Below are 22277 nucleotides of genomic sequence, written 5' to 3'. Positions count from 1 at the left end.
ACTATTTACTCTTATTTATCTGGAAATTTGGTGGCCCCCGGTTACGCGATATGGAGGCACGCTTTGCCGATTTATTTTTTTACCATTTACACGATATGTGACGGCGGAATGCAAATCTCATTTCATCTATATGTAACATCAATTACCGTGGTTTTGCTCACTCAGAATCGTCTTGTACTTTCTCCTCTCCAGAACCCCATGAGTTCACCAGTCTCCCTTGTCCAATCTCGGACACCATCCACTAAGGCCTTGGCCATTCCCTTGTTCTTGGACTTTCCATCAGAGGCACCTAGGCCAGTGGGTTTGGCACGCTCCCCGGTGGCATACTCAGAGCCCATGCTTGGCAACACATTTTCCCCCGCGCTCAAGCTAACAAACAGAGCGAACGGAACGAGCCAGACGCACAGGCCAAAGTATGAAGCCACTTCGGAGAAGGAGGGCATCTCATCGTAATTGACTCCATACGGCTGACGCCAGTTGTTCGACGGAGGCAAAGGCTTCGAGAAATGGCGGAACCATAGCCAGTGGTTGAGACCAACCAGAAGGCAGGAGAGAATGAAAAGAGGATCGGATAGTTTCACGACGGGGAATCGGCGCAGATTGCTGGCGTAGACCATGTGCGAAGCAATGCTCAGCAGAGACAATGACACAGGGAAACGGTCAATTATCATAAGCAGAACTTGTATCGCGACAATGCCGTAGATCAGACGGGTCAACAGACGGCGGGCAAGAACCGTGTGTTCTTCCACAAGCTCGGATAGATAGTAGAGTCCCGAAGCTGGGGTTTTAAAGTCAGCTTTTTTCCATTGCTGTCAGGATTCCATGTCCCTCCATACCTATGGCCAAGGTGAGAAAGGCAAACCCGACAACCACCCCGAAATAACCGACTAGCGGTAGAATCCACATGATGCCCAGTGAAGACAGAGCTTTCGAACAACGGTAGTGTTGAAAGATAATGCAAGAGGCAATCAGCCTCAGAGAGAGAGATTCAAGATGCAATCGGAGAACGTGGACGTTTTGGGGTACGGATGCCTCAGGCAGCACCACCAAAAATAATTTAATGAATTTCCAAACTTCAACTTACGCAACGTGCACATTCAATACCACACACCATGTCGCGCCCTGAAGATATCCTGTATGAAATACTCCAGTGACCCTGAAAAACAACAAAAAAAGGAACTAATCTCATATCTCGAAAACTCCAGCCCTCCGGACCTGTTCTACAACGACAATGAATCGCGAAAGTATACAAAGTCCTCGCGAATCCGCAACATCCAAGCCAACATGACCAGTCGCGCACTGGAACTCCTCGACCTAAAATCCCCATCCTTCATCCTCGATCTCGGCTGCGGCTCCGGTCTCTCCGGCGAAATGCTCTCCGAAGTGACTCCCGAAGAAGGCGGCCCGCACACCTGGATCGGCATGGATATTTCACCCAGCATGCTGGACGTGGCTTTACAACGCGAAGTGGAAGGCGATCTATTCCTCGCAGATATCGGACAGGGCGTCCCCTTCCGACCGGGCACATTCGACGCCGCAATCAGCATCAGTGCAATCCAGTGGCTGTGCAATGCGGAAACTAGCGATGTCACTGCTGAAGGTCGGCTGCGACGCTTTTTCGAAGGTCTGTATGCCAGTCTTCGTCGTGGTGGTCGTGCGGTGTGTCAGTTCTACCCGAAAAATGATGTCCAGCGGAGTATGATCAGTGGTGCTGCTATCAAAGCGGGCTTTGGTGCCGGTATCCTTGAAGATGACCCTGGGACTAAGAGCAGCAAGTTGTATCTGGTTCTGACTGTCGGTGGTGGCGGTCTTACTGGTGATATTACTGGTGTTGTGAATGGCATGGATGATGTCAGTGTCTTGGATGCTCGGAGGAAGGCTGCGGAGATCAATAATGCTCGTGGGCCCCCAAGGAAGGGTGATAAGGCTTGGATTTTGCACAAGAAGGAGCAGATGGCGAAGAAGGGCAAGGTCGTCAAGGCTAGTTCGAAATACACTGGCCGCAAACGACGGATCGCTTTCTGATTGATCTGCTTTTTGTCTTTGGTGGATTCGATCGAGAAGAGAAACAAAAAAAGGAGAAAAGCCTGGATGGGAAGAGTGTTCAAGTCTTTTTCCCTCATGTATACACCTTGCACATTCTGTCTGTGTATGTGCATTCCCTTGGGCGTTATCCACGCGCCTGGATCGGAATTTGGTCACATAGTTTTGTCGAGGGATGCTCATGGGGTCAGCTACATGTTCGACTCGGATCAAGTTAGTCGATGAGATGCCTGCTAGACCTCGCAACGGGTCGGAGGATTGGGAGGTTGAGCTCTTTACCATCTGGGCACCGTGATATGAAGTTGGCCGTTGAAGACACATGGCCTTGATGTTTATACCCAACTACTAATGCAATGAATGTCCACGTTATGATCACAAAGGAAAATTTGTCTATTGCTATAACTTGCGGGGAACGTTTCGAGCTAAATTGAAAAGATAATACATCAAATGAGAACCACGCCGACCAATTCAGGTGCAAAACACCAAGAACCAGCAGACATCCTCAATCGTAGCGGTAGGTATATTGGAGCGCGCGGGATTCCAAAATTTACAGAGACGCCTCCATCTTGTCCAAAACAGCCCGGGTGAACTCGTGAGTGGTAGCCTGACCACCCATATCGCGGGTCATAGTGCGGCTAAAAGAAGTTAGTATGGTCATTTTTCACAACGGTATTAGTGTCCACTCACCCTTCACCGATAACATCGTAGACAGCCTTGGAAATGCGGTTGGCGTGGTCATCGAGACCAAGGTGGCGCAGAAGCATGGAACCAGACAGGATCATAGCACTGGGGTTGGCTTGGTCCTTGCCCTTGATGTCAAGACCGACGTGACGGCAACCAGGCTCGAAGACAGCAACGTCACGGCCCATGTTGCAACCGGGGACAAGACCAGGTCCACCAACGAGGGCAGCACCCACGTTGGACAGAATGCCACCGTAAAGGTTAGGCATGACCATAACGTCAAACTGCTGGGGGCGGGAGACGGCCTGCATGGAAGCGTTGTCCACAATCATGTCGTTCACCTCCAGGGCGGGGTAGTCCTCAGCGACCTTGTGGAATGTGCTGCGGAAGAGACCATCGGCCAACTTCATGATGTTGGCCTTGTGAATGCAGGTAACCTTCTTGCGGTTGTTGGCAAGGGCGAAGCTGAAAGCGAACTTGGCGATACGCTCGGACTTGGCGCGAGTGATGATCTTCAGGGACTCGACAACACCGTTGACGGACTGGTGCTCGAGGCCGGAGTACTCTCCCCTCGGTGTTCTCACGGATGATGCAGAGGTCGACATTCTTGTGGCGAGTCTCGTAACCGGGGATGTTCTTGATCAGAGAGATGGAGGCGTAGATGTCCAGCTCCTGACGCAGGGCAACGTTGAAGGATTGGTGGCCCGAGCGCTCAATAGGAGTGTGGAGGATACCCTTCAGACCGAGCTTGTTGCGCTTCAGGGAAGCCAGGGACTCGCGGAAAAGCTCCTCGGAGTGCTTGTTACCGGCGTCAACACCGCTAACATCGACCTGCTCCCACTCAATGGGAACGTTGTCGGCCTTGAAGATGGTCTTGACCGATTCGGCGACCTCAGCACCGATACCGTCACCTTGTCGAGTGTTAGTCCAGAGCATGCGCCACGCGAGCAGAAAAGGCGCAGAATATGAGAGGCATACCAGGGATGAGGGTCACGGTGTACTTGCCACCATACTTGGTGGGCTTGAAGATGTCCGACTGAACACTGGCGAAGGCTACGCAAATTCGTTAGCGGGGGTGTTGGATGCGAGGCAGGAGATATCAATGGGCGTACTTCTGGCGGGAATAGAGCGACCGAGAGACGAAGCTGCGGAAGCACTGCGGAGCAGAGTCTATAGAGAGCAATGACAGGTTAGCGAAAGCCCCCAACTTGCATTGGAAAGGATTGAAGTCACGGGAGACGCGGAAACACGGAAAAAGCAAAAAAATTGAAAGACTTACCCGGGCAGGCTGTGCCGTTCTGGAGAACATTTTGGAATTGGATTAAACAAAGGGGAAGAATCACGAATCACCAAAAGGGAGAGGGGGGTTGGGAGAAAGGGAATGAAAACGGGAAAAAAAGGCTCCGGATGGGCTCGGCGAGCGAGTTCTGGTTAGCGCCGGCCCGATCTTATCTGAGGTGGACTGGACTTGACTTCAACTTCCAAACAATGAAACAATGAAACTTACATTCTTATTCATTTTACCCCCTCGGAACTAAATTTCTTTTGTCAATTCTTATTCATATCCTCTTCGGGTCCTCGAATATGTCATACCCCGGAGATCATGGTCAAAACCAAAGAAAGATATCTACCATCTTGACTAATATACTCTAGCTCAATTGACTTGGTTTATTAGCAGACTTGTCTGTCAAAGCATTCGATATGATGGCTTGCCCTAGACCCTCTCTATACGAGACCTGAGGTTCTTATTGGAGTGCCACACTGACATCGGTCAATAAGATCCCTATTGAGAGCTGCCGATCTCGAGTAGTACCTCTATTCAGGCTGATGTCGACAAAGGACACTATTCAGAACCCTATACAGAACCACATGCCTCTATTCAGAGCAACCAGTTCTTCGAACTCATGCCCAACATGCTCTTCTCAATAGCGAGACTATTGAACAAACGATGAGCGATGATACCTGATCTTCACGAATATATAAACCTCATTGCAGTTCGTCGTCTCCCTTATCTTTTCTCCAGACATCTCCATCATCGAGCTTTCTCAGTATCTGTCCTTCAATCTTCAAACCAACTTGCCATTTTCAAACCCCCGGTTTCTCCTCCAATCATCAAGATGAAGTTCACCTCCGTCGTCGTCGCCGTTATCGCCGCTGGCACCGTCCAGGCCGCGGCTCTTGCTCCCAGCGAGACCCTCCCCAAGTGGTGTGGCCACATCGGCCAGGGCTGCAAGCGAACCACCGATGCCTCCCTCGACGTCAAGCGCTCTGCTGATGCTCTCGCCGAGGCCATGGCCGGAGGCTTGCCCTTGTCCTTCAGAAGTGGTGTGGCCACATCGGTCAGGGTTGCTACAAGGCTAAGCGTGCCGCCGATGCCGTCGATGAGGTCAAGCGTACCAGCGATGCTCTCGCTCGTGCCTTCGCTGCTCTCGAGGAAGAGGATGACGAGTAAAGGTATGCTACAGTTTCATCTATACTATGCATGGAATCAATTGACTGACTTTTCCCAGTGTCTCCTTCACTTTGAGTGCCGTGGTGTTGCGTGTATCGATAGAGATTGCTTGATAGCTCTCTTTTCAATTACCGGTATGCACGACACCATCGGCTACCTTTTTCGATATGAAGCTTATGGAAGCACGGTTGGATATGATGGATTGCTTTACGAGAATGCCAATGGCTAACACTCTTTTGTCTTCACCGTTCATCATGGCATTGGTTTTTGATTAAATTAGCATTGAATTGTGGGGGTTGATGGATCATTCCCAGAGAAATACGTATCTAGAATCAAAGAATTCCATCCCCTTTTGACACAACCTTTCCATTCATAATCCCAAAAGATAAGGTGTCTCGGTCAGCCTAGGTAGCGGCTAAATTCGGCTTTCATTTGGGGTATTTCTTTAGATATTCCTTACGCTGAGGTGGGAATCTTTAGAATATAGTTGGATGTAATCTTTATACTAGTCGGGGCATATAGAGGCACAGGAAAGGCAAGAACAAGAATAATAGAAATATATACAATGAATTCGTCCCAATAGACATAATATGACACTACCAGTGGTATACACCACAGCTAGGGTAATATCGTCTCATCTCTTCAAATGCGCCATAGTTTGATTCCATCGGACCAGCTTTTGTCAGCTCCCACCATTGCGGACCTTGGTATACCGGGTCCTTTGAGCCAACGTAGGTTTCACCAGTGGTGGGCTCTTTCGGGATATGAGCGGCTCGATCAGCGACGTTCTCGTAGCCAGATACCATGTACGGTTCAGCATCAACATAGGTATTTCCATCTCCACTGTCGTCCATGGCAGAATCCTGCATAGCAAAGTCCCCAGCAGGGGTACTGGCTTCATTTCCAAGTCGCGAGTAGAGCTGCCATGTTTGGATCAACCGTTCTTTCTGCTCTGCATCGGCGTTCTCAAAGAGCGCAAGCTGCTCCGAAGTAAGGGCACTTGGATCAAGACCGTGATGTCTCAGAAGATCAATGCTTGAAGGTTGGTTTGTTTGCTGGGCAACTCTGTGGGCCGAGTGATGGTAGTGTTGGGTAATGCTGTATGCGATCTCTGGTACTTGAGATGGTACGGTGGTTTCTCTAGGGGCGGGATGCAGCTGCGTCATACTCATTTGCCTATCAAACAGAGCGGAAAGTTCGTCTTGTACTTTCGAGTCGCTTTCGGATGCAGACATGCCGCACTATATATATAGGCTCCTGGTCAGGTTCCTTGGAACAACATGATAAGAACGAGCACAATCTACCTGTTTACAGTGAGGGTTCTCGATGAAAGCTGCAAGTGCATTTGAGATATCGAGACGTGCCCGCAGTGCGGGCACTGATGTAGTATCGAGGAAGACATGGAGGGGTCGATTTCTGTATAGATCAACAAGATCAACAATATCCGAATGAAAGGAGAATGTCGAAACTCGATTCAAATGTTTGTTCCCTGTAAAACTGGATAGGAGAAAGAATTTATAAAGTTGTGTCATTTGTTTAGATCGAGGGGCAAAGATGCCCAAGTTCTTGTTCGGTTGGGCTGCGGTCCCGTGGCCACTAGGAGATGTTTAAATGTTATACTGCGTATTATGCCTATAGTATACCCATTAATGAGCCCATAATATGCTATAGTGTGTTTATGGTGTCCATAATGTACCCAATACTACAAGATACGAAAGGGGTACCTCGTAAGTGGGTAGAGAAGAGATACAAACCAAAGTACCGATTAGGTATCTCGCGGTCATGTGATTGGAAGCTCTGCCAGGCAACCCCGTGACGCGACAGCGTCACTGCTTAGCCTAGGAACCTCCGTTATCATCCCCAGAGCTTCCAACCTCACCCTACCTATCCACATTCCCCCTCCAAACCGGCCATTCTCTTCCCTTATCTGTCCAATACACAGATTAACTCTTTCGATCGGCCCACGGTGACGTCTGTTGTTCTTGAACCTCACCGCATCGCATCCTCACCAAGATCATGGTCAGTCAGCTTCGGATCTACACAATGTGTTATGTTGTATTCCAATCAAGCTAACTGGATGATTATTTAGACGTCAATCGGCACAGGCTACGATCTCTCCAACTCGGTGTTCTCGCCAGACGGCCGGAATTTCCAGGTACCCAAACACAACCCAGCTCATGAATGAGCCACATCCAGCTTCACGCTGCTGACTATACCATCTAGGTCGAGTATGCTGTCAAGGCAGTTGAGAACGGAGGCACCGCCGTCGGCATCAGATGCAAGGATGGTGTAGTGTTGGCAGTGGAGAAGATCATCACGAGCAAGCTCCTAAAGCCAGGCGCGAACAAGAGAATCGCGACAGTCGATCGCCATGTCGGAATTGTGAGACCCCGTTTCCCCTTTGCCCTGCCCTATCACCTCCCAACGCAATGCGTTTTCATCGAAACCATGCTGTCGTGGAAGGCTTCGAAATACCCCGTTGCTAATCTGGCTTCTTTCTATGCAGGTATCCGCTGGACTCGTCCCCGACGGTCGTCACTTCGTTTCCAGAGCTAGAGATGAGGCTTCCTCCTGGAGGAGCACATACAAAGGTCCCATTCCGACTTCTGCAATCGCCAATCGCTTGGGTGGGTATGTGCAGGCGTACACTCTCTACTCCAGCGTACGGCCCTTCGGTGTAACTGCTATTGTTGGTGGGTGGGATATCGAGACGGAGCTTCCAGTTGATGGACAGGTTGGCAATGGACCCAAGTCCGGCTCCGGTGGAAAGGTTGAGGGTGCCAAGGCTGGAGGTCCTGGCCTATACATGATTGAGCCTAGTGGATTGTATTGGGTACGTTGTGGCTTGTTTGTGTGTATGAGAGTGGATAGATATGCTGACAAGAATTGGTAGGGCTACTACGGTGCTGCTACTGGCAAGGGACGACAGGCCGCCAAGGCTGAACTTGAGAAACTAGACCTCAGCTCGGGAAATCTGTCTTTGGCAGATGGTGTGAAGGAAGCTGCTCGCATTATCTATGTTGCTCATGAGGACAGCAAGGACAAGGACTTCGAGCTCGAGATGACGTGGATCAGCTCGGTCGATGGACCTACCAAGGGCCGCCACGAGGAAGTGCCCAAGGAAATCCTTGAGGAAGCAGAGAAAGCAGCAAAGCGAGCTCTGGAAGGAGATGATGAAGAAGAGGAGGATAAGGGTGAAGGCGAACAGATGGAAGAGTGAACATGTAATAGATTATGCTCCCAAAGAATTATGGTTCTGTGAAGAGGTGTTTCCTTTCTTACTCCAACGAAAAACAATCTACCAAGGACCAAGTTGTTCAAGTACCAAAAAGCCACACCAAACATGTTAGAGGGTTCCATCGTAGCCCTCAAAAGATACAATAGATATGTGTCGAGCTATCGCAAGAATTACAAAATCTTGCCCTCAGCCCAATCTCTCCTCTTGAGACCCAGCTCCACAGCAGCACTTCCCCAGTCCTCACCGTGGTTGTGCATCCCACTATTTCCAAGACCAGCCCGTTCCAATCCCTGTTCTTCCGTGAGGACAGTGAGCAACCCAAAGATGACCGGAACGCCCGAATCAAGCTGGACACGCATGAGTCCGTGGCTGACCGCGTCAGCGATATATTCAAAGTGCATAGTAGCGCCCTTGATGAGGACGCCAATGGCAATGATAGCGTCGAAGGGTTTCTTCGGGCTTGCGGCGTTGGCAGAGCCGGTCACTTCGGCGGTGGGCGAGGACAGGAGGTCTGTGGCACTGATGCCTTGGACGGAGGAGTTGGCCTGGAGCTGGGAGGCGGCGTAGAGGCTGCGAGGTGGTGTTAGTTAAAGCTATGGATATAGATACAGTACACAGTATACAGTACATATGCGTACGGTATGTAGTATATAGTATGTGGTATGGCATGTGTGATATCATCCCGCACTCACCGTTGCACTGCGAGAGGCAGCTCGTAGCTGCCGGGAACTGTCTGGACTGTGATGTTCTCCTCCAGCACGCCGGCTGCCAGGAGGTTCTTCTTCGCTCCTGCTACCAGTTGGTCGATAATCACTGTGTTCCATCTGGCGTGCACGATCGCCACGCGGAGTCCGGAGCCTGTTGTTGAATCAGTATTAGCGGGGGTGTCTCTCCAAGGGCTGTTGTTTGCTTTTACCATCGTGGGTCTGGGCAGCGCCGGGGCCTTTGATAGTAGTCATTTTGTTAACAGGGGTTGATTGGTCCGAGAAAAGAAAGATGATGTCGTTTCCTTGGGTATTGGGAGAATTGAACTTGACACAAGTGTTTATGAATCAGAAGAGCTCGAGGGGTGAAATCCCTCGGTCCCGCATTTGGTGGGGGGCGGAATGTCATCACCCACGGCAATTGAGCGCCAATGGGATGGAGCGGTCGATTTGGTTCGGCTTAGACGACATATAAGGACACAGACTCTTTACGGTAGATAATACTACGTTGTAGTAGGTAAGGGGCTCATAAAAGGGTATTTTTCTTAAAAAAATAAAATAACATGAGATTCCATTGTCCCGAAGCTGAAAACACCTAAAGATAAAAAGATGACTGGATCATAAGAATCATCTAACCTTGCCCTAAAGAAAAATTTACTCGACAGTGACCGACTTGGCCAGGTTACGAGGGAAATCGACATTCAGTCCCTCGGCAACGGCAAGCCAGTAAGAGATCAGCTGCAATGGGATCACATTGAGCAGACCCTGGAGACAATCCACAGTCTTGGGCACGTTGATCTTCTCGGTCAGGGCGGAGGAGAACTCGGGGTCATCGTGGTTGCAGATGACAATGGGGCGACCACCACGAGCAATGACTTGCTGGTAGGCGTTCAAGGACTTGGTGAACAGGTTGTCACGGGTGAGAATCATAATAATGGGAAGGTTCTCGTCAACAAGAGCCAACACACCGTGCTTCAGTTCGCCGGACATGACGGCTTCGCAGTGGAGGTATGAGATTTCCTTGATCTTCAGGGCACCCTCAAGGGCAGTGGGGAATTGAGCACCACGGCCCAACAGCAGCAAGCTCTTCTGGTCCTTGAAGAACTTGGCACATAGCTCCTTGATCGGATCGTTCAGCTTCAAGATCTGCTTGAACTGCTCGGAGATCTGTCCAAGACCCTCCATGATCTCCTCACGTCTCTCCTGCTTGGAGGCACGATCCTCACTCAGCGACAAAGCGAACATGACCATAGCCACAAACTGAGAAGTGTATGCCTTGGTCGAGGCCACACCGATCTCGGGACCAGCGTTAATGTGCACACCACAGTGGGTGAGTAGAGAGATGGAGGATCCAACAACGTTGACACAGCCAACGGTCAGGGCGCCACGTTCCAGACAGTAGCGAAGAGCCATCAGGGAGTCAGCGGTCTCTCCAGACTGAGAGACAAACACGCAGGTGTCATCACGGAACACTGGGGCCTGTCGGTCAAGGAAGTCGGAGGCGAGCTCGACTGCGATAGGAATCTCAGTGAGCTCTTCGAAGATACCACGCACAGCCATGCATGAGTGGTAGCTGGTACCACAGGCAATGAAAATGATTCGGCGGCAGCGACGGATAGTCGAGATGTACTGACGGAGACCACCGAGGGTAACCTTCTTGTTGGCCACATCCAGACGACCTCTCATGGTGTTGACAACAGACTCGGGCTGCTCGAAGATTTCCTTCTGCATGAAGTGGTCGAACTTGCCCTTCATGATCTCCTGCAACTCAAGTTCAATAGTCTGGATGGCACGGACGTTGGAGGTGCCATCATCCTTGGTCAGACGGTGGATGTTGAGCTGTCCCTCGTGGATGTGGGCGATATCGTCATCCTCCAGGTAGAGCACCTTCTTGGTGTGCTCGATAATGGCAGATGGGTCAGAAGACAGGAAGAACTCGACGGGCTGGGGGATGCCATCGTCGGACAGGAATGCGCGAGACTGGGAGCGGTGCAGCAGCGACTTGTCGGGAGGGGCAAGGAGGCTGGTGGCAGACTTCTTGGCTGCAGCATTCTGGGAGGCCTGCTCCGCGGAAAGGACACCATCTTCGGAATATTCAACATCCACGAAATCCACCTTCATCTTCTTGGAGGTCTTCACACCGATAACCAGGGGGGAACCCTTACGGGCCGCAATAACCTCATGGGGGTAGTGGACCGACTTGAGGAGCAAACCAAAGGCACCCTCAAGCTCTTTGATGACGGCCTTGGCGAGGACTGTGAATTCGATATCGGGGTGTTGGTCGTAGAGGTACTTGGCGAGCTTGGCGATGCACTCGGTATCGGTCTCGGTCTCGAAGCGGAAGCCCTTGCTCTCCAGCAGAGCCTTCAATTCCTTATAGTTGGTGATGATACCATTGTGAACGACGGAGAACTCCCAGTTGGCATCGGAACTATCACAAATCTAATTAGCTTCTCAATCTCTCCCAATGATCCGGATGTTTCTTTGTATGGACTTACCGGTGGGGGTGGCAGTTTTGGCGGGAGGGGGTACCGTGGGTAGCCCAACGGGTGTGAGAGATACCAGCATGAGACTCAAAGGTCTTGGTCATGTCATATGAGCTCTGGTCAATGAGTTCCTTCAACTTGGCCACCTTGCCAACTTCCTTGAATGCGCAGACTTCATTTTTCTTGTTGCCATCCACGGCCATACCAGCCGAGTCGTAGCCACGGTACTCCAATCTGGAGAGGCCTGGAAAGAACGGTGAGCCAAAGGTTAAAATCACTGGGAAACTTTCAGTCACTCACCATTAAGCAGTGTGTCAATGATGAACCGGCGGTCCTTCTCCACGAGGTAGTTGATGTAACCGAAGATTCCACTGAGCAGACTGTGAGTATTCATCATTGAGGAAGGTAGAGTAGAGCTTACCACATGATGGGCAAAAACGAGAGTTGAATGCAAAGACGGGTATTGAGAGAATAAAGATTGTAAAGGGATGTAAAGAGGATTAAACGAAGGCAGAGAGAGAGAGAGAGAGGAATAGAAAGAAGCAGGAACCTTGGAAAGGTACTGTTTCGTATTTATAGAGGGGGAAAGCAAGAAAGCAAGAAGGGGGAGGGGCGAATTATTATTAGCTCCTTCACTTTGAGCTGTTCACCCAATGAGGGGGATGCTCGGACCAATTTTTGGTTGTTAGGGGAATCGAATGTCTCACTTGGCACTTCTATTATTCCTACGGAGACATATGATCATTCTTATTCTTCTTTTAAGTTCTTAAAATAATAGAAAAATAATCAAATAAATTTTAAAAAATGTTATGAATAGTATCTACATGTCAATAATAACAAATAAATAGTACATTGGATTTTTCTCCTTTTCTTGGCAATTTCAGTACTTGCCCAGGTACAGGCCTATATTAGTCTGATATTAGTCTGATCTTCGCCAGGTTTCTATCTTGGCCAAATATGTATTGACGCTAAATCGGAGCTACCAGGCGAAACAAAAAAAGTGGCGCAGCTATTAAGATCCAGGGGGAAAAAACATACGGAGATTTCTATAATTATATTTTTAGTGGCCCGGCACATTCCTTAGTGGGAGGATCCCCTGAAAAAAAAAGGAACCTTGGAAAGGTTCGATAGACGTTCCACGCCTCTGCAGTTACTATTTTAGCCATTTAACTATTTTAGCCACCTAGCTACCAACATAGTTTATGCGAAATACCCCTGGACTCGGTATTGCCGACTGCATATACTATTGGTCCTCAATTAATTGCCAGACCCAAATATATCGTCTCGGGTCATTCATACCAAAGTACCGAGTACGAAGGCTGAGATGGACTACCCACTACGCCACCTTATTATACGCCTTACTATAGGTCGATGAGACATATGGTTAATATTTCTGCACATTGTACATCAGCCTCATGCCACCCCATGATAAGAGAAGGAAAAAGAGGCAGGGCAAGTGCTGCGCTATAACAGCAACTTCGAATAATACATTTCTCGGGGCCATAATAGTGCCTATCACTTATCTGAATGGCACATATATTCCACATACAACGGTTTTCAGACACCAGATGCCCAGGTGGCTTTTCAGCGCTGGCTGCCCTTGTGTATTACGTAAGCATCGCCCATGGGCTGATTACAACATACAGTGGAGAGATACAATATTTTGCTCAATATTTCGGAGGTCCCACAGGTGGACTGCCATATGTAGGTAATTATATAGGTTGAATGACTCGCGGCTCCTGACCTCAGGAATACTTGCCTAACTCTCATATGAAAGGACTTAGGGGATATCGGCTTGTCAGCAGCTCTTCAAGTACATAGTAACCTCGCTCTGTCAACTAGCTACTCCTAGGCACAGTCAGTAGAAGACGGCATGTATAGGAGAATCCAGTTGTTCCATTTATGTTGTATGGAATTGATCTGGCAAAGACCAGAGGGAAGAGAAGAAGGTTGAATTCTCTGTCTGTGAGAAACTGGCTAATGAACTCGCTAACAAACATGTGAAGCCTGACAAACCAGGCCTGCCTGTCATAACAGGAATGTACGAAGTTCGTTACATCATATCTCCCTGAAATACTTGATTATTGATTTGATAGATGCACTTCCATTATGTTAAAAATCTCGTCCTTGTATCATACGCATTGTGGGGAGGAGACCTTGAGTAGCAAGGAGGGATCTTGACGCGATTAAGACTAATTGGTAACCTAATAATCTAACTAAGCCGAACAATATGGCGGAATCAATCCTTATAGACACGTGAGTTAGTGTGTTTCTGATATTACAACATAGAGGTATGCGGGTCTTTGAGAGGCGGTGCATGGTTCAAATATTTAGAACCGCCCCGTCCTGACGCCTACATAAGATCCCGAATACGAGCAGCTTTCCTTTATAGAAGGGTGTGTTACTGCTTAGAAGGCGGAGGAAGAGAAGAAAAAGAGATTCAGAAAGTAGAGTGTGATTTTGATCTAATTAGTGACACTAAGGTCCTTCGGCCACTATATATATATCTCAGTCTGCCGAATCGGCCAGTCAACGCAGGCTCAGTAAAGACGAACGGCAGAAGCCGCCACAGAAGACTCGGGGTCTCCAGTTGAATTGAACGAAGAGGATAAAGTACATAAAAGACGCCAAATGCGATATCTCCAAGTTGGATTTGCAATGGAAACTATCCCGCTGAAGAGGCCGCGGCTAGTATTGATGGTGATAGATGGCTGCGTGAGCAGTTTACACGCAGCTCCGTCGCATACCCCAAATCAGTTTGATATTGGGTTTGTGATGCTACTCCGCCAACTAATCGCTCTCTCAAACCCATTTTTCCCATTACGGAAATCAGAAATGGCTTGGTATACTTCCTCCTCGCTAGTACAAACAAAAGGTCCATGATGCACAATGCGCTGCTTCAGAGGCTCCCCGGATAGAAGCAGGAAGCGAGAAACTTCTCCATCTTCCGGAACCGAAGCTTCAATATGCGTTCCCTGCGAATCGAAGATGACATTGTGATAACGCTTGGCTTCTTTTCTAGCCGCCGCAGAGTGAAAGGTTGTGGTACCTTCCAGGACATAGGCAAAAGTGTTCCAACCAATGGGCACAATCTGCTTGACTCGGCCTCCCGGCCGAATGGTGATATCCAGATACCAAATAGGCGTGTAGGTCAGGTCCTGTTTAGACTCTTTTCCATGAGACTGTCCTGAAATCACGGCGACTGTCACCCGGCCCTGATCGACTTCCACTTTGGGAACTTGAGCCACATTCATGTACCGGTATCGCGGCTCCACGTATTTCAGGGCTTCCGGTAGGTCGACCCAGACCTGTATTCCCACTGCAGGGCGGCCGTCCGGACTCCCCCGGGGCATCTCCGCATGCATGATTCCCCGACCAGCGGTCATAAATTGCAAGTCACCGGCAGTGAGGGTGCCTCGACGTCCTGTAAAATCTTCATGGTCGATGCTTCCACTGAGACAATAGCTGATCGTCTCCTGACCGCGGTGAGGGTGTTCTGGAAATCCTGCTTCGGAGCCCACAGTGGCATGGTCGAATACGATAAATGGGGTGAAATTGCGTAGTTTGGGGCTTCCAATGGTTCGACGGACGGTCGCTCCGTCTCCTTCCATTACTTCCACTGCCTGGAATAGTTTTTCAATCTTGCGCGGAATATTCATATTGTGTTGCGGTGACATAGGTCGCTTTAGAAGTGAAATCGGTGTAGTGTAAGAGTAGGCATGTAGGGATCTACGAATGTTTATATGAATATCAAAGGTCCATTATTGGAGCCACCAGCCTATTTAGGTACCTAGGTATGCTTTGGAATCATTTTGAGATAATTGGTAATCAGTTAGTCTAACTAGTTAACCCGTCCACGGGTGGACTGACAGCCCTGCCCAGGGTTAATTGCAGGGTCCCGGGCCTATCAGGACCCGCGAATTAAGGTTAACCTTCCAAGGTTCCAACTAAGGTTGACTTACCTAAGCGGAGGTTCCGGCCCCGGGGCCCCGGCCCCCCGAGGCCGTCGGTTGGGCTCCGAGATCCGTTCACTGTATATTGTAGTTACCAGTCGACTATTGACGATTTGGCGCAGTTTTACAGAGTATTATTCAGCGATTAGCTGATGATGTGAATGGGGCAATTTCTATATGGCCAAACATATCGGGAAAACGTGAAATGCCAAGCTTAGAACGGTAGAGTGAAAAATCATCCAGCTTAGAAATGAGAATCATCTTACTTCATTAAATCACACCGTACAGGTCGGAGTAATACGCTGCTACCATGGTTTGCTGCGGGACAATTACTAAATGACGGGATTATATGGAGGATACTAGGAGCGGACCAACTCCTGCAGACGGGCCGTTTTCTTCGAAATCTAAGAATCGGCCGCTGTTGTTGAGTTTAATAAAAGCTCCCATAGATACGATATCTGCCTCAACTATTGGAAACTTCAGATTGAACTCTTAGGTTACCGTGGCTGACGAGCGTAAGAGAATCGAGGGTGCAGTGGCTCGACCAATCCTCCATCCTGGCTTCAAAACACTGTGAGCCTCGCGTCCACCGTTCGATGCAAATACCAGTGCCTTCCATTACACACAGACCCTTAACCCAGACTAGACTGGGGCTTCGGTACAGGAGCCAAGTATGCCCATGCACAAGCCTCTGCTAATGCTTCCTCCGCGGTCCACGTCGCCATCGACTTTTTCTCGAGCCGTCATATACTCGACAATTACAAGCTCCTGGTCAGCACCATTACCCCACGCATAGCCTTCGTACCCACCAGACCCTCGGGTGGTAGCAGTGAGAATTGACCCTGGCAAAAATACTCTCGAGAACTGGCGTCCGTCTCGTGAACGTTTTATCAATATATGTAGTGAGGGTTTGATCGAAGCTGCGAAAGTGTGAAAGCCCCATGTAAAACCTATGTTGTAGAATATATATATGTACCAATATTGACTAGCGTGATAAATATACTTATCCCTCCAGTGCTGCATAATTAGCATCCATCTTACGCGATGATGACAAACTCGTCGATCATCACCATGTGACCCTCTTCATGCTTAAGTGCCCAGGTGAGTAGCTCCTTTAAAGAGCGCCAACACTTCTGGACATAATTAAAACAGGCTGCCATATATTCCCCCAGAGCTTCAGTACATATATCAATTCCTAAACATATGACCCAATGGAGCCAATTCCAAAATTGGCCAGTTCCCTCAGACCTCGCGCCTGCGAGAATTGTCGACGGTACAGTCTTCTACAATCATCGCATTTGCTATGCGTGACTAACTTAAAAACTAGGAAAAAGAAGCGATGTAAGTCCTTGGCATATCCCAATACTTGCAGTCGCCTATCATACGAATCCTTCTCCTTCAGGTGACGGTGGGAAGCCACAATGTATCCTCTGCATGCATACCAACAAAGCCTGCACATATCCCCGCTCCTTATTAAAGCCTGGCCCTAAACCGGGCAAGATCGTGGCAAAGCGTCAGAACAACTTGTTGAACAGCAGAAGTAGCACGCATCCTCCCTTATGTATCCGCTGGATCTAACCTAACAATCTCTAGGACGGAGGAATTCCATTGCCTATACGACGAATGCTATCTCAGGGAGAGACCTGCAATCTAGTAGTTCTCCCTTGTCCGAGCCTTCTTCTAGTTCGCCGACGTTGCAAACAGACGATGTAGAAAATCGTCCATGTGACATGGGAGAGACGGCAGGAACGCGTTTGCTGGATCGACCAACCGACGCTGAACCACCGTCCGATAAAGCTTCCATCCTGACCTCCCTCGTCCCTTCTAAGCACTTACTGTCTCATCTGATTGAAATATTCTTCGACCTCGTTCACCCCCAAATGCGAGTCCTTCACAAACCCTCCTTTCTTTTGTGGATAGAAAGTGGCAATTCCAAGTCGGACCCCGACTCCATCCTCCTCATCCTCACCATCTCCGCGCTGGCCGCTAGATTCTCTGATAAACCCAAGGTAGATCTCTTCGACCGTATGCTTCTACACAGGTCATCATCGACCCAAAACAATCAAATTGACTCACGCTTCAAGTGCGGCAAACGCTGCCAGCGAGGAAAAGGGTTCCTGACCCAAGCCAACCGGCTTTTCCATCGCGAAGCCTTGCGACTGGAAAACCTAGAGCTCGATATAGGAACCCCTCAGAAACCAACAATCCGATTTATCCAAGCGACTGCCTTGTTGAGCTTCGCTGAGATCGCAGAGACACTCAGTAGCCGCGCGTATTCCCTCGTCTCGGCAGCCGTCCGATTGGCCTACGACTATGGCTTGGATAAGATTGATTGTGACCACATGCAGCCGAGTCTTGAGCCGAGCGATCATCGGACCGAATGTGTCAAGAAGGAAGAGCTTCGTCGCGTCTGGTGGGCCATCTCCGACATGGAGAATTTCATTTGTGTAACCAAATGCCGACCTCGTCTGATCGATTGGAGTCGATGCAAGACAAGGCTTCCTTGCGATGATGCGGACTGGTTTGAGGATCATGAGGTGGCTTCGTCTTTCTTGCCTGTGACTGTCTACGACTTGCGCACGTCGCTAGACCTTCCAGCGCACATTTCGGTCATGGGGCAACGGATCTTGGTTATGCATCTGTTCGCCAACTTAGCATATCTTGCGGCTAGCGGCGATCATTTAGATGGCTGGCATGATTCTATCTCGGCAATTGAAGAATGCATCGCAACCTGGAAACCAATTATCGCCCAAAGGGTCGAATCAGGACAGACTGTTGAACCTGGGGAGGGTACCTCAAATGACGCTCTCATTGCCTATTTGGTCCTTCAGACGTGAGTTTCCGCTGTTTCTTTCTTTTCCAATTTCCGTTTAATTGAGTACTGACCAGAGATCTCCGTATATACGTATCAGTGCCGAAATCGTCATTTGCAATCTCAGAATGTTCAAAAACGCGACCCCTGACAACCTTTTCACTTACTATCAGGATCTCTTCAACGAACGCTCGACTATGGGGATACCATTCACTAACCATCTGAGGCACAAGACACCCAAATCTCAAGCATTCTCAAAAGCACTTTACGTATCGGACGTTATTTGCTCAACTATCCGTGACCAAACTACGGACTCCATGGCGCCGTTCTTTTTTATCGCTCCTCTTCTTTGGGCACCGGCATGTCTCCAGTTGTTGGTCAAATCTTCCACGGCCGCTTGGCCGGAACTGATGGAAAAAGCGTCGCTTTCCTTGAGGATCCTGACTATGAGGATGGAGCAGTGTGCTGAGTTTTGGGGGTTGGGACTCTTCTATCTGGGTACGCGCAGCAAACTCACAAAATCCATAAATTCAAGCCAAACTGATTTATCACTCTTTGCCACAGCTTCGTTCTCGCAATTCGAGAAGAAGTTGACCAGAGATCCGCAAGGCGAAGGCTCTCCTATCTCGAGGCATCAATACTTCCCTGACTTTCTTAATGCTTCGTTCCTACGTGAGCTGTCATCGATCTCTTATTCGGATGACGCCTTAACTGGCCTCTGCCGAGATGGAGACGTTGGAATAGAACAACATGAATGTTCGACTAATTTGCAGGACATTCTGATGCAGCCGAATGCTACGCCGATAATCTCTGACGGGCTGTTAGGATATATGGACAATTCAAACTGGATGGAGATAAACTGGGAGGAGATGAGCAGTTGGGTAGCAACAGAATCGGAACTTGCTGGTCTGTAGTCTGTCTTGTCTGCCTGTGTGCCTCTATCGTTGTAGTCATTACGTGGTAACTATATAGGATTGCTAGATACTTCAGCCAAGTCATCCATGTCCAGCCATAGAAGCAAATAGGGCTACCTACCTGCCTCGTATGCCTCGAGATATGTAGGTCGATTTTATGTACAGCGAAGTCAATAATGCTACCAGAGATCCGTTCAGTCTACTTCTCCTTCAAACGCCACCCCACTCTTCAAAATATCCCCACTACCCGACTGTTCAAGCGCCCACCGCGCCAAATACCAAGGTATATTCATCTCCACAAGGAGTATGCTAAGTTGGCACAGGCCTAGCTCTAGTCAGAACCATGTGCATGGAAGGTGTCTGTCACGGCCTCTCCCTAAGAACGACTAACTAGACTTGACAGGAACAATAGGAATAGTAACAGAGCTTGCGTATGTTCCACCCGTGAAGACACGGTTGACGGCTCCACGGTGGTATGTTTCATCATATGCGCGCTCAAATCCAGGTACAGCTCCTGGGCCCTCAATAGGGGAAATCTCAAGACGTAGTCGCCGCCCGGCTGGAATCCGTCCGGCGACTGCCAGTAACTCAACTTCAATCTTGACTGGTTCATTTGGAATCAAGGGCTGGACATCCTTTTCGAGATGCGTGTGCCAAGGACGCTCAGGCGTGCTGCGAGCAGGGTCAGTAGCCCTCCGCGAAGCCTTCAGAACCCCTGATGTTAATGGAGCTGTTGCTCTCTTTCCCCGAGCTTCACCCTGGAATGTGGCCGGCTCCATAGTCCTGTACGGCACCTCCAGTTCACCATCCAAGACCCGAAGCGAAACGTAAACATCGGCATCCGAGGACGTGGATGCCACCCACAATGTGGCCTTGAAGTGGCCTGCAAAATCCACGTCGTTGTCGAATGGAGCTGATACAAACGCGGCCATCGGCGCACTGCTGTGATTCGTAGGCTCTGTGTCTGCGGAATACTCAATGAAGGACTCCGATTTGCATTCCACGGTATCGAGACGTCCCACTTGATTTGAAGCCCTGGCATCGAGGAAGAAATCGCAATACTGCGTGTTGGGAACCGGCCAATCAGCCTCGTTGCGCCATTCAAATTTTCTGTCGCCTGTCCTCATCATTATGCGCACAGGCGGCTGTTGCTGGACTGGCTTGATACCTTTCAGGTGCAGGTCAAAAAAGGTACGGAGATCTGCGTCGCTCCCTTCAATCATGGATGGCATATAGAATGCATCCCAAACGAGCAGCTGCTTAGAAGGCGAACGTAGCTCCCGAAAGGCTTCAAAACCGGCCCGCCCATGGATGACTTCGCTTTGGCTAACAGTGACCATGACAGGTATATTGATTTTCGAAAAATCAGCGGACATTAGTCCTTCTCCATGGTAGTATTCGTCATCCCATGGGTGGCTCCTGAAGCCTCCCAGGAAGTCAACAGCGCCAGACTGTGGGTTTCTTTGCTTCCCCACCAGGACTTCCCACCAATACTCGCGGTATCTCTCGAGGTATATACCGCCTGGATAAGACAAATCTCGGTATGCATCTGCATCACACGCAAGAGGCGCGATCGCTTTAAGAGATGGTGGTTGCAAACCAGCCACATTGAACTGGTTCGTTGCATGAAACGATGCTCCAAATGTGGCAACGTTCCCGTCACTCCAAGGCTGCTTCGCAGCCCACTCAATTGCGTCGTAATAGTCAAGAGCTTCCTGCTGAGAGAACGGATTCACATCGCCTGGTGTATTCCCGATACCGCGATTGTCCACACGTATCATGACATAGCCTCGCGGTACCCAGGTGGTGGCGTTCGGCCGGAATGCAGCTTCTGACCATTTGAAGAAGGGTGGTATGTCTTCCCTCTCATTCTCGTGCCAAGCATCTTCGCGTTTCTCGCTTGCTTGGAACTCATCATCGGTGCGAATCACACCAATACGGAATGCGCGGCCGTAGACGCTCATGTTCATGAGAACTGGTGAGCGACCATTGCCGATGGGAAGGAACACGTCTGCTCCAAGCCAACTGCCGTCCCTGGTGGGAATCTGCACATCCCGCAGCAACTTGATACCTCTAAGCGAGCGTCGAAGGTGGTTACGCACTTCGGCAGCTCCCCGGAACCGAAGGTTGAGTTCATCGAAGATCGCATGGAGAGACGTCGCCTGCTCAAAGGAGTCGGTTTCGAAATCGAACGATAGGCCGTCTATGCTTTTGCTGATAGTGTCGCCAATCTCCTGGCTGATGGTCACACCGTTGCGGAAGTCCGATTCGCGCGAGAGGCTGAGGACAAAACGAGCGCGGTTAACTGTAGATGGTCGGGAAAGGTCTGTGTCCAGTCCATCGTCAAGGCTTGCAAGTGTCAAAGAAGTGGCAGCCATTGTGGAACCGAGTCTGAGGTTTTTGATGAAGAAAGTAATCACCTCGCCTGCGAGGTATGAGAATCTTCCATGCAGGTCTGTGACTCCTGCTTGCGAAGGTGTTTTGTACTCGAGACCAATGAATGGTCCGTCGCGGAACTCGCCAGTAAGTATTGGCAGCGTCATCGTGTTGCTAATATGTTTGAAGTATGAGGTATGTGCTACTTGCGATGGTAGGGTATCAACAAGCTTTATATACCACAAATTCGTGGACATGTGATCGGACGTCAGATAATGCCTCTTTTCAGTCCTGACGGATCATGTCGGCGCAGCGCTGTAGATACAGGGTAATTTTCAGTAGATGTTGTGGGGATACGGCGAATGGCTTAGAGGCACGGCAATATTTGTCATGCTGACCTTTCTTATCCCCCCCATAGGAGATTCGTACATCCTGTACTTCCGCGGCGAATATTGCCTAGCAAAATGTCCCTTTGCCAGTTAGAATAAGCTAAGTCAGAGAGTAGAAAATGTTTGGTTGAGGCGGGGGGGGCGGGGCGGGGGCCGGAGAGCGGAGGGCGGGGGATAGTACATTCCTCTGCCGACGCCGCCATACAATCGGGCCGATTCATTACAACTT

General features: G+C 49.6%; 11 protein-coding genes across 11 annotated transcripts; 4 read left to right on the top strand and 7 right to left on the bottom strand.

The window, feature by feature from the left end:
- Nucleotides 1-161: 161 nt before the first annotated feature.
- Nucleotides 162-928, bottom strand: N7519_001841 (uncharacterized protein; the record flags this gene model as incomplete). Its single annotated transcript, XM_057288619.1, has 2 exons — nt 837-928; nt 162-778 (listed from the first exon to the last, which is right to left on the bottom strand). The coding sequence occupies exons 1-2, from the start codon at nt 904-906 to the stop codon at nt 162-164; spliced, it is 687 nt and encodes a 228-aa protein (XP_057149821.1). The 5' UTR covers nt 907-928.
- A 184-nt stretch (nt 929-1112) lies between these two features.
- N7519_001840 (18S rRNA methyltransferase BUD23) lies at nt 1113-2025 on the top strand (the record flags this gene model as incomplete). The annotated part of the gene is made up of 2 exons (XM_057288618.1): nt 1113-1135; nt 1206-2025. 2 exons carry the CDS (start codon nt 1113-1115, stop codon nt 2023-2025), a joined length of 843 nt encoding a protein of 280 aa, XP_057149820.1.
- A 500-nt stretch (nt 2026-2525) lies between these two features.
- On the bottom strand, nt 2526-4041 carry N7519_001839 (isocitrate dehydrogenase (NAD(+)) IDH1). The gene is made up of 6 exons (XM_057288617.1): nt 4004-4041; nt 3837-3894; nt 3703-3777; nt 3289-3635; nt 2731-3266; nt 2526-2678 (listed from the first exon to the last, which is right to left on the bottom strand). Exons 1-6 carry the CDS (start codon nt 4031-4033, stop codon nt 2591-2593), a joined length of 1134 nt encoding a protein of 377 aa, XP_057149819.1. The 5' UTR covers nt 4034-4041; the 3' UTR covers nt 2526-2590.
- An 800-nt stretch (nt 4042-4841) lies between these two features.
- Nucleotides 4842-5251, top strand: N7519_001838 (mating alpha-pheromone PpgA; the record flags this gene model as incomplete). The annotated part of the gene is made up of 2 exons (XM_057288616.1): nt 4842-5178; nt 5235-5251. 2 exons carry the CDS (start codon nt 4842-4844, stop codon nt 5249-5251), a joined length of 354 nt encoding a protein of 117 aa, XP_057149818.1.
- Nucleotides 5252-5772: 521 nt separating this feature from the next.
- Nucleotides 5773-6411, bottom strand: N7519_001837 (uncharacterized protein; the record flags this gene model as incomplete). Its single annotated transcript, XM_057288615.1, has 1 exon — nt 5773-6411. One exon carries the CDS (start codon nt 6409-6411, stop codon nt 5773-5775), a length of 639 nt encoding a protein of 212 aa, XP_057149817.1.
- Nucleotides 6412-7137: 726 nt separating this feature from the next.
- N7519_001836 (proteasome core particle subunit alpha 7) lies at nt 7138-8396 on the top strand (the record flags this gene model as incomplete). Its single annotated transcript, XM_057288614.1, has 5 exons — nt 7138-7195; nt 7266-7331; nt 7400-7558; nt 7683-8009; nt 8070-8396. Exons 1-5 carry the CDS (start codon nt 7193-7195, stop codon nt 8394-8396), a joined length of 882 nt encoding a protein of 293 aa, XP_057149816.1. The 5' UTR covers nt 7138-7192.
- A 188-nt stretch (nt 8397-8584) lies between these two features.
- N7519_001835 (lumazine synthase RIB4) lies at nt 8585-9373 on the bottom strand (the record flags this gene model as incomplete). The annotated part of the gene is made up of 3 exons (XM_057288613.1): nt 8585-8984; nt 9107-9272; nt 9331-9373. 3 exons carry the CDS (start codon nt 9371-9373, stop codon nt 8585-8587), a joined length of 609 nt encoding a protein of 202 aa, XP_057149815.1.
- Nucleotides 9374-9772: 399 nt separating this feature from the next.
- On the bottom strand, nt 9773-12058 carry gfa1 (glutamine--fructose-6-phosphate transaminase (isomerizing) GFA1; the record flags this gene model as incomplete). The annotated part of the gene is made up of 4 exons (XM_057288612.1): nt 12026-12058; nt 11905-11975; nt 11617-11848; nt 9773-11549 (listed from the first exon to the last, which is right to left on the bottom strand). The coding sequence occupies exons 1-4, from the start codon at nt 12028-12030 to the stop codon at nt 9773-9775; spliced, it is 2085 nt and encodes a 694-aa protein (XP_057149814.1). The 5' UTR covers nt 12031-12058.
- A 2299-nt stretch (nt 12059-14357) lies between these two features.
- Nucleotides 14358-15263, bottom strand: N7519_001833 (pirin family protein; the record flags this gene model as incomplete). The annotated part of the gene is made up of 1 exon (XM_057288611.1): nt 14358-15263. One exon carries the CDS (start codon nt 15261-15263, stop codon nt 14358-14360), a length of 906 nt encoding a protein of 301 aa, XP_057149813.1.
- A 2024-nt stretch (nt 15264-17287) lies between these two features.
- N7519_001832 (fungal specific transcription factor domain-containing protein) lies at nt 17288-18394 on the top strand (the record flags this gene model as incomplete). The annotated part of the gene is made up of 1 exon (XM_057288610.1): nt 17288-18394. The coding sequence occupies one exon, from the start codon at nt 17288-17290 to the stop codon at nt 18392-18394; it is 1107 nt and encodes a 368-aa protein (XP_057149812.1).
- A 1275-nt stretch (nt 18395-19669) lies between these two features.
- On the bottom strand, nt 19670-21826 carry N7519_001831 (CocE/NonD family hydrolase; the record flags this gene model as incomplete). Its single annotated transcript, XM_057288609.1, has 1 exon — nt 19670-21826. The coding sequence occupies one exon, from the start codon at nt 21824-21826 to the stop codon at nt 19670-19672; it is 2157 nt and encodes a 718-aa protein (XP_057149811.1).
- Between the last annotated feature and the right edge of the window lie 451 nt (nt 21827-22277).

Source organism: Penicillium mononematosum (genome assembly GCF_028829835.1).
Source record: "Penicillium mononematosum strain IBT 11891 chromosome Unknown utg000002l:1.0-8112719.0:1.0-8118358.0, whole genome shotgun sequence".
NCBI lineage: Eukaryota > Fungi > Ascomycota > Eurotiomycetes > Eurotiales > Aspergillaceae > Penicillium > Penicillium mononematosum.
This window is presented reverse-complemented; position numbering and strand designations above follow the sequence as displayed.

Bases quoted from the DNA above. Each gene is read 5' to 3' on its own strand.
- N7519_001839 (XM_057288617.1), bottom strand. From the start codon at position 4,033: ATGTTCTCCAGAACGGCACAGCCTGCCCGG. The intron at 3,895-4,003 runs GTAAGTCTTTCA...TGCTCTCTATAG, and splicing joins GAACGGCACAGCCTGCCCGG to ACTCTGCTCCGCAGTGCTTC. The intron at 3,778-3,836 runs GTACGCCCATTG...GAATTTGCGTAG, and splicing joins TCGCTCTATTCCCGCCAGAA to CCTTCGCCAGTGTTCAGTCG.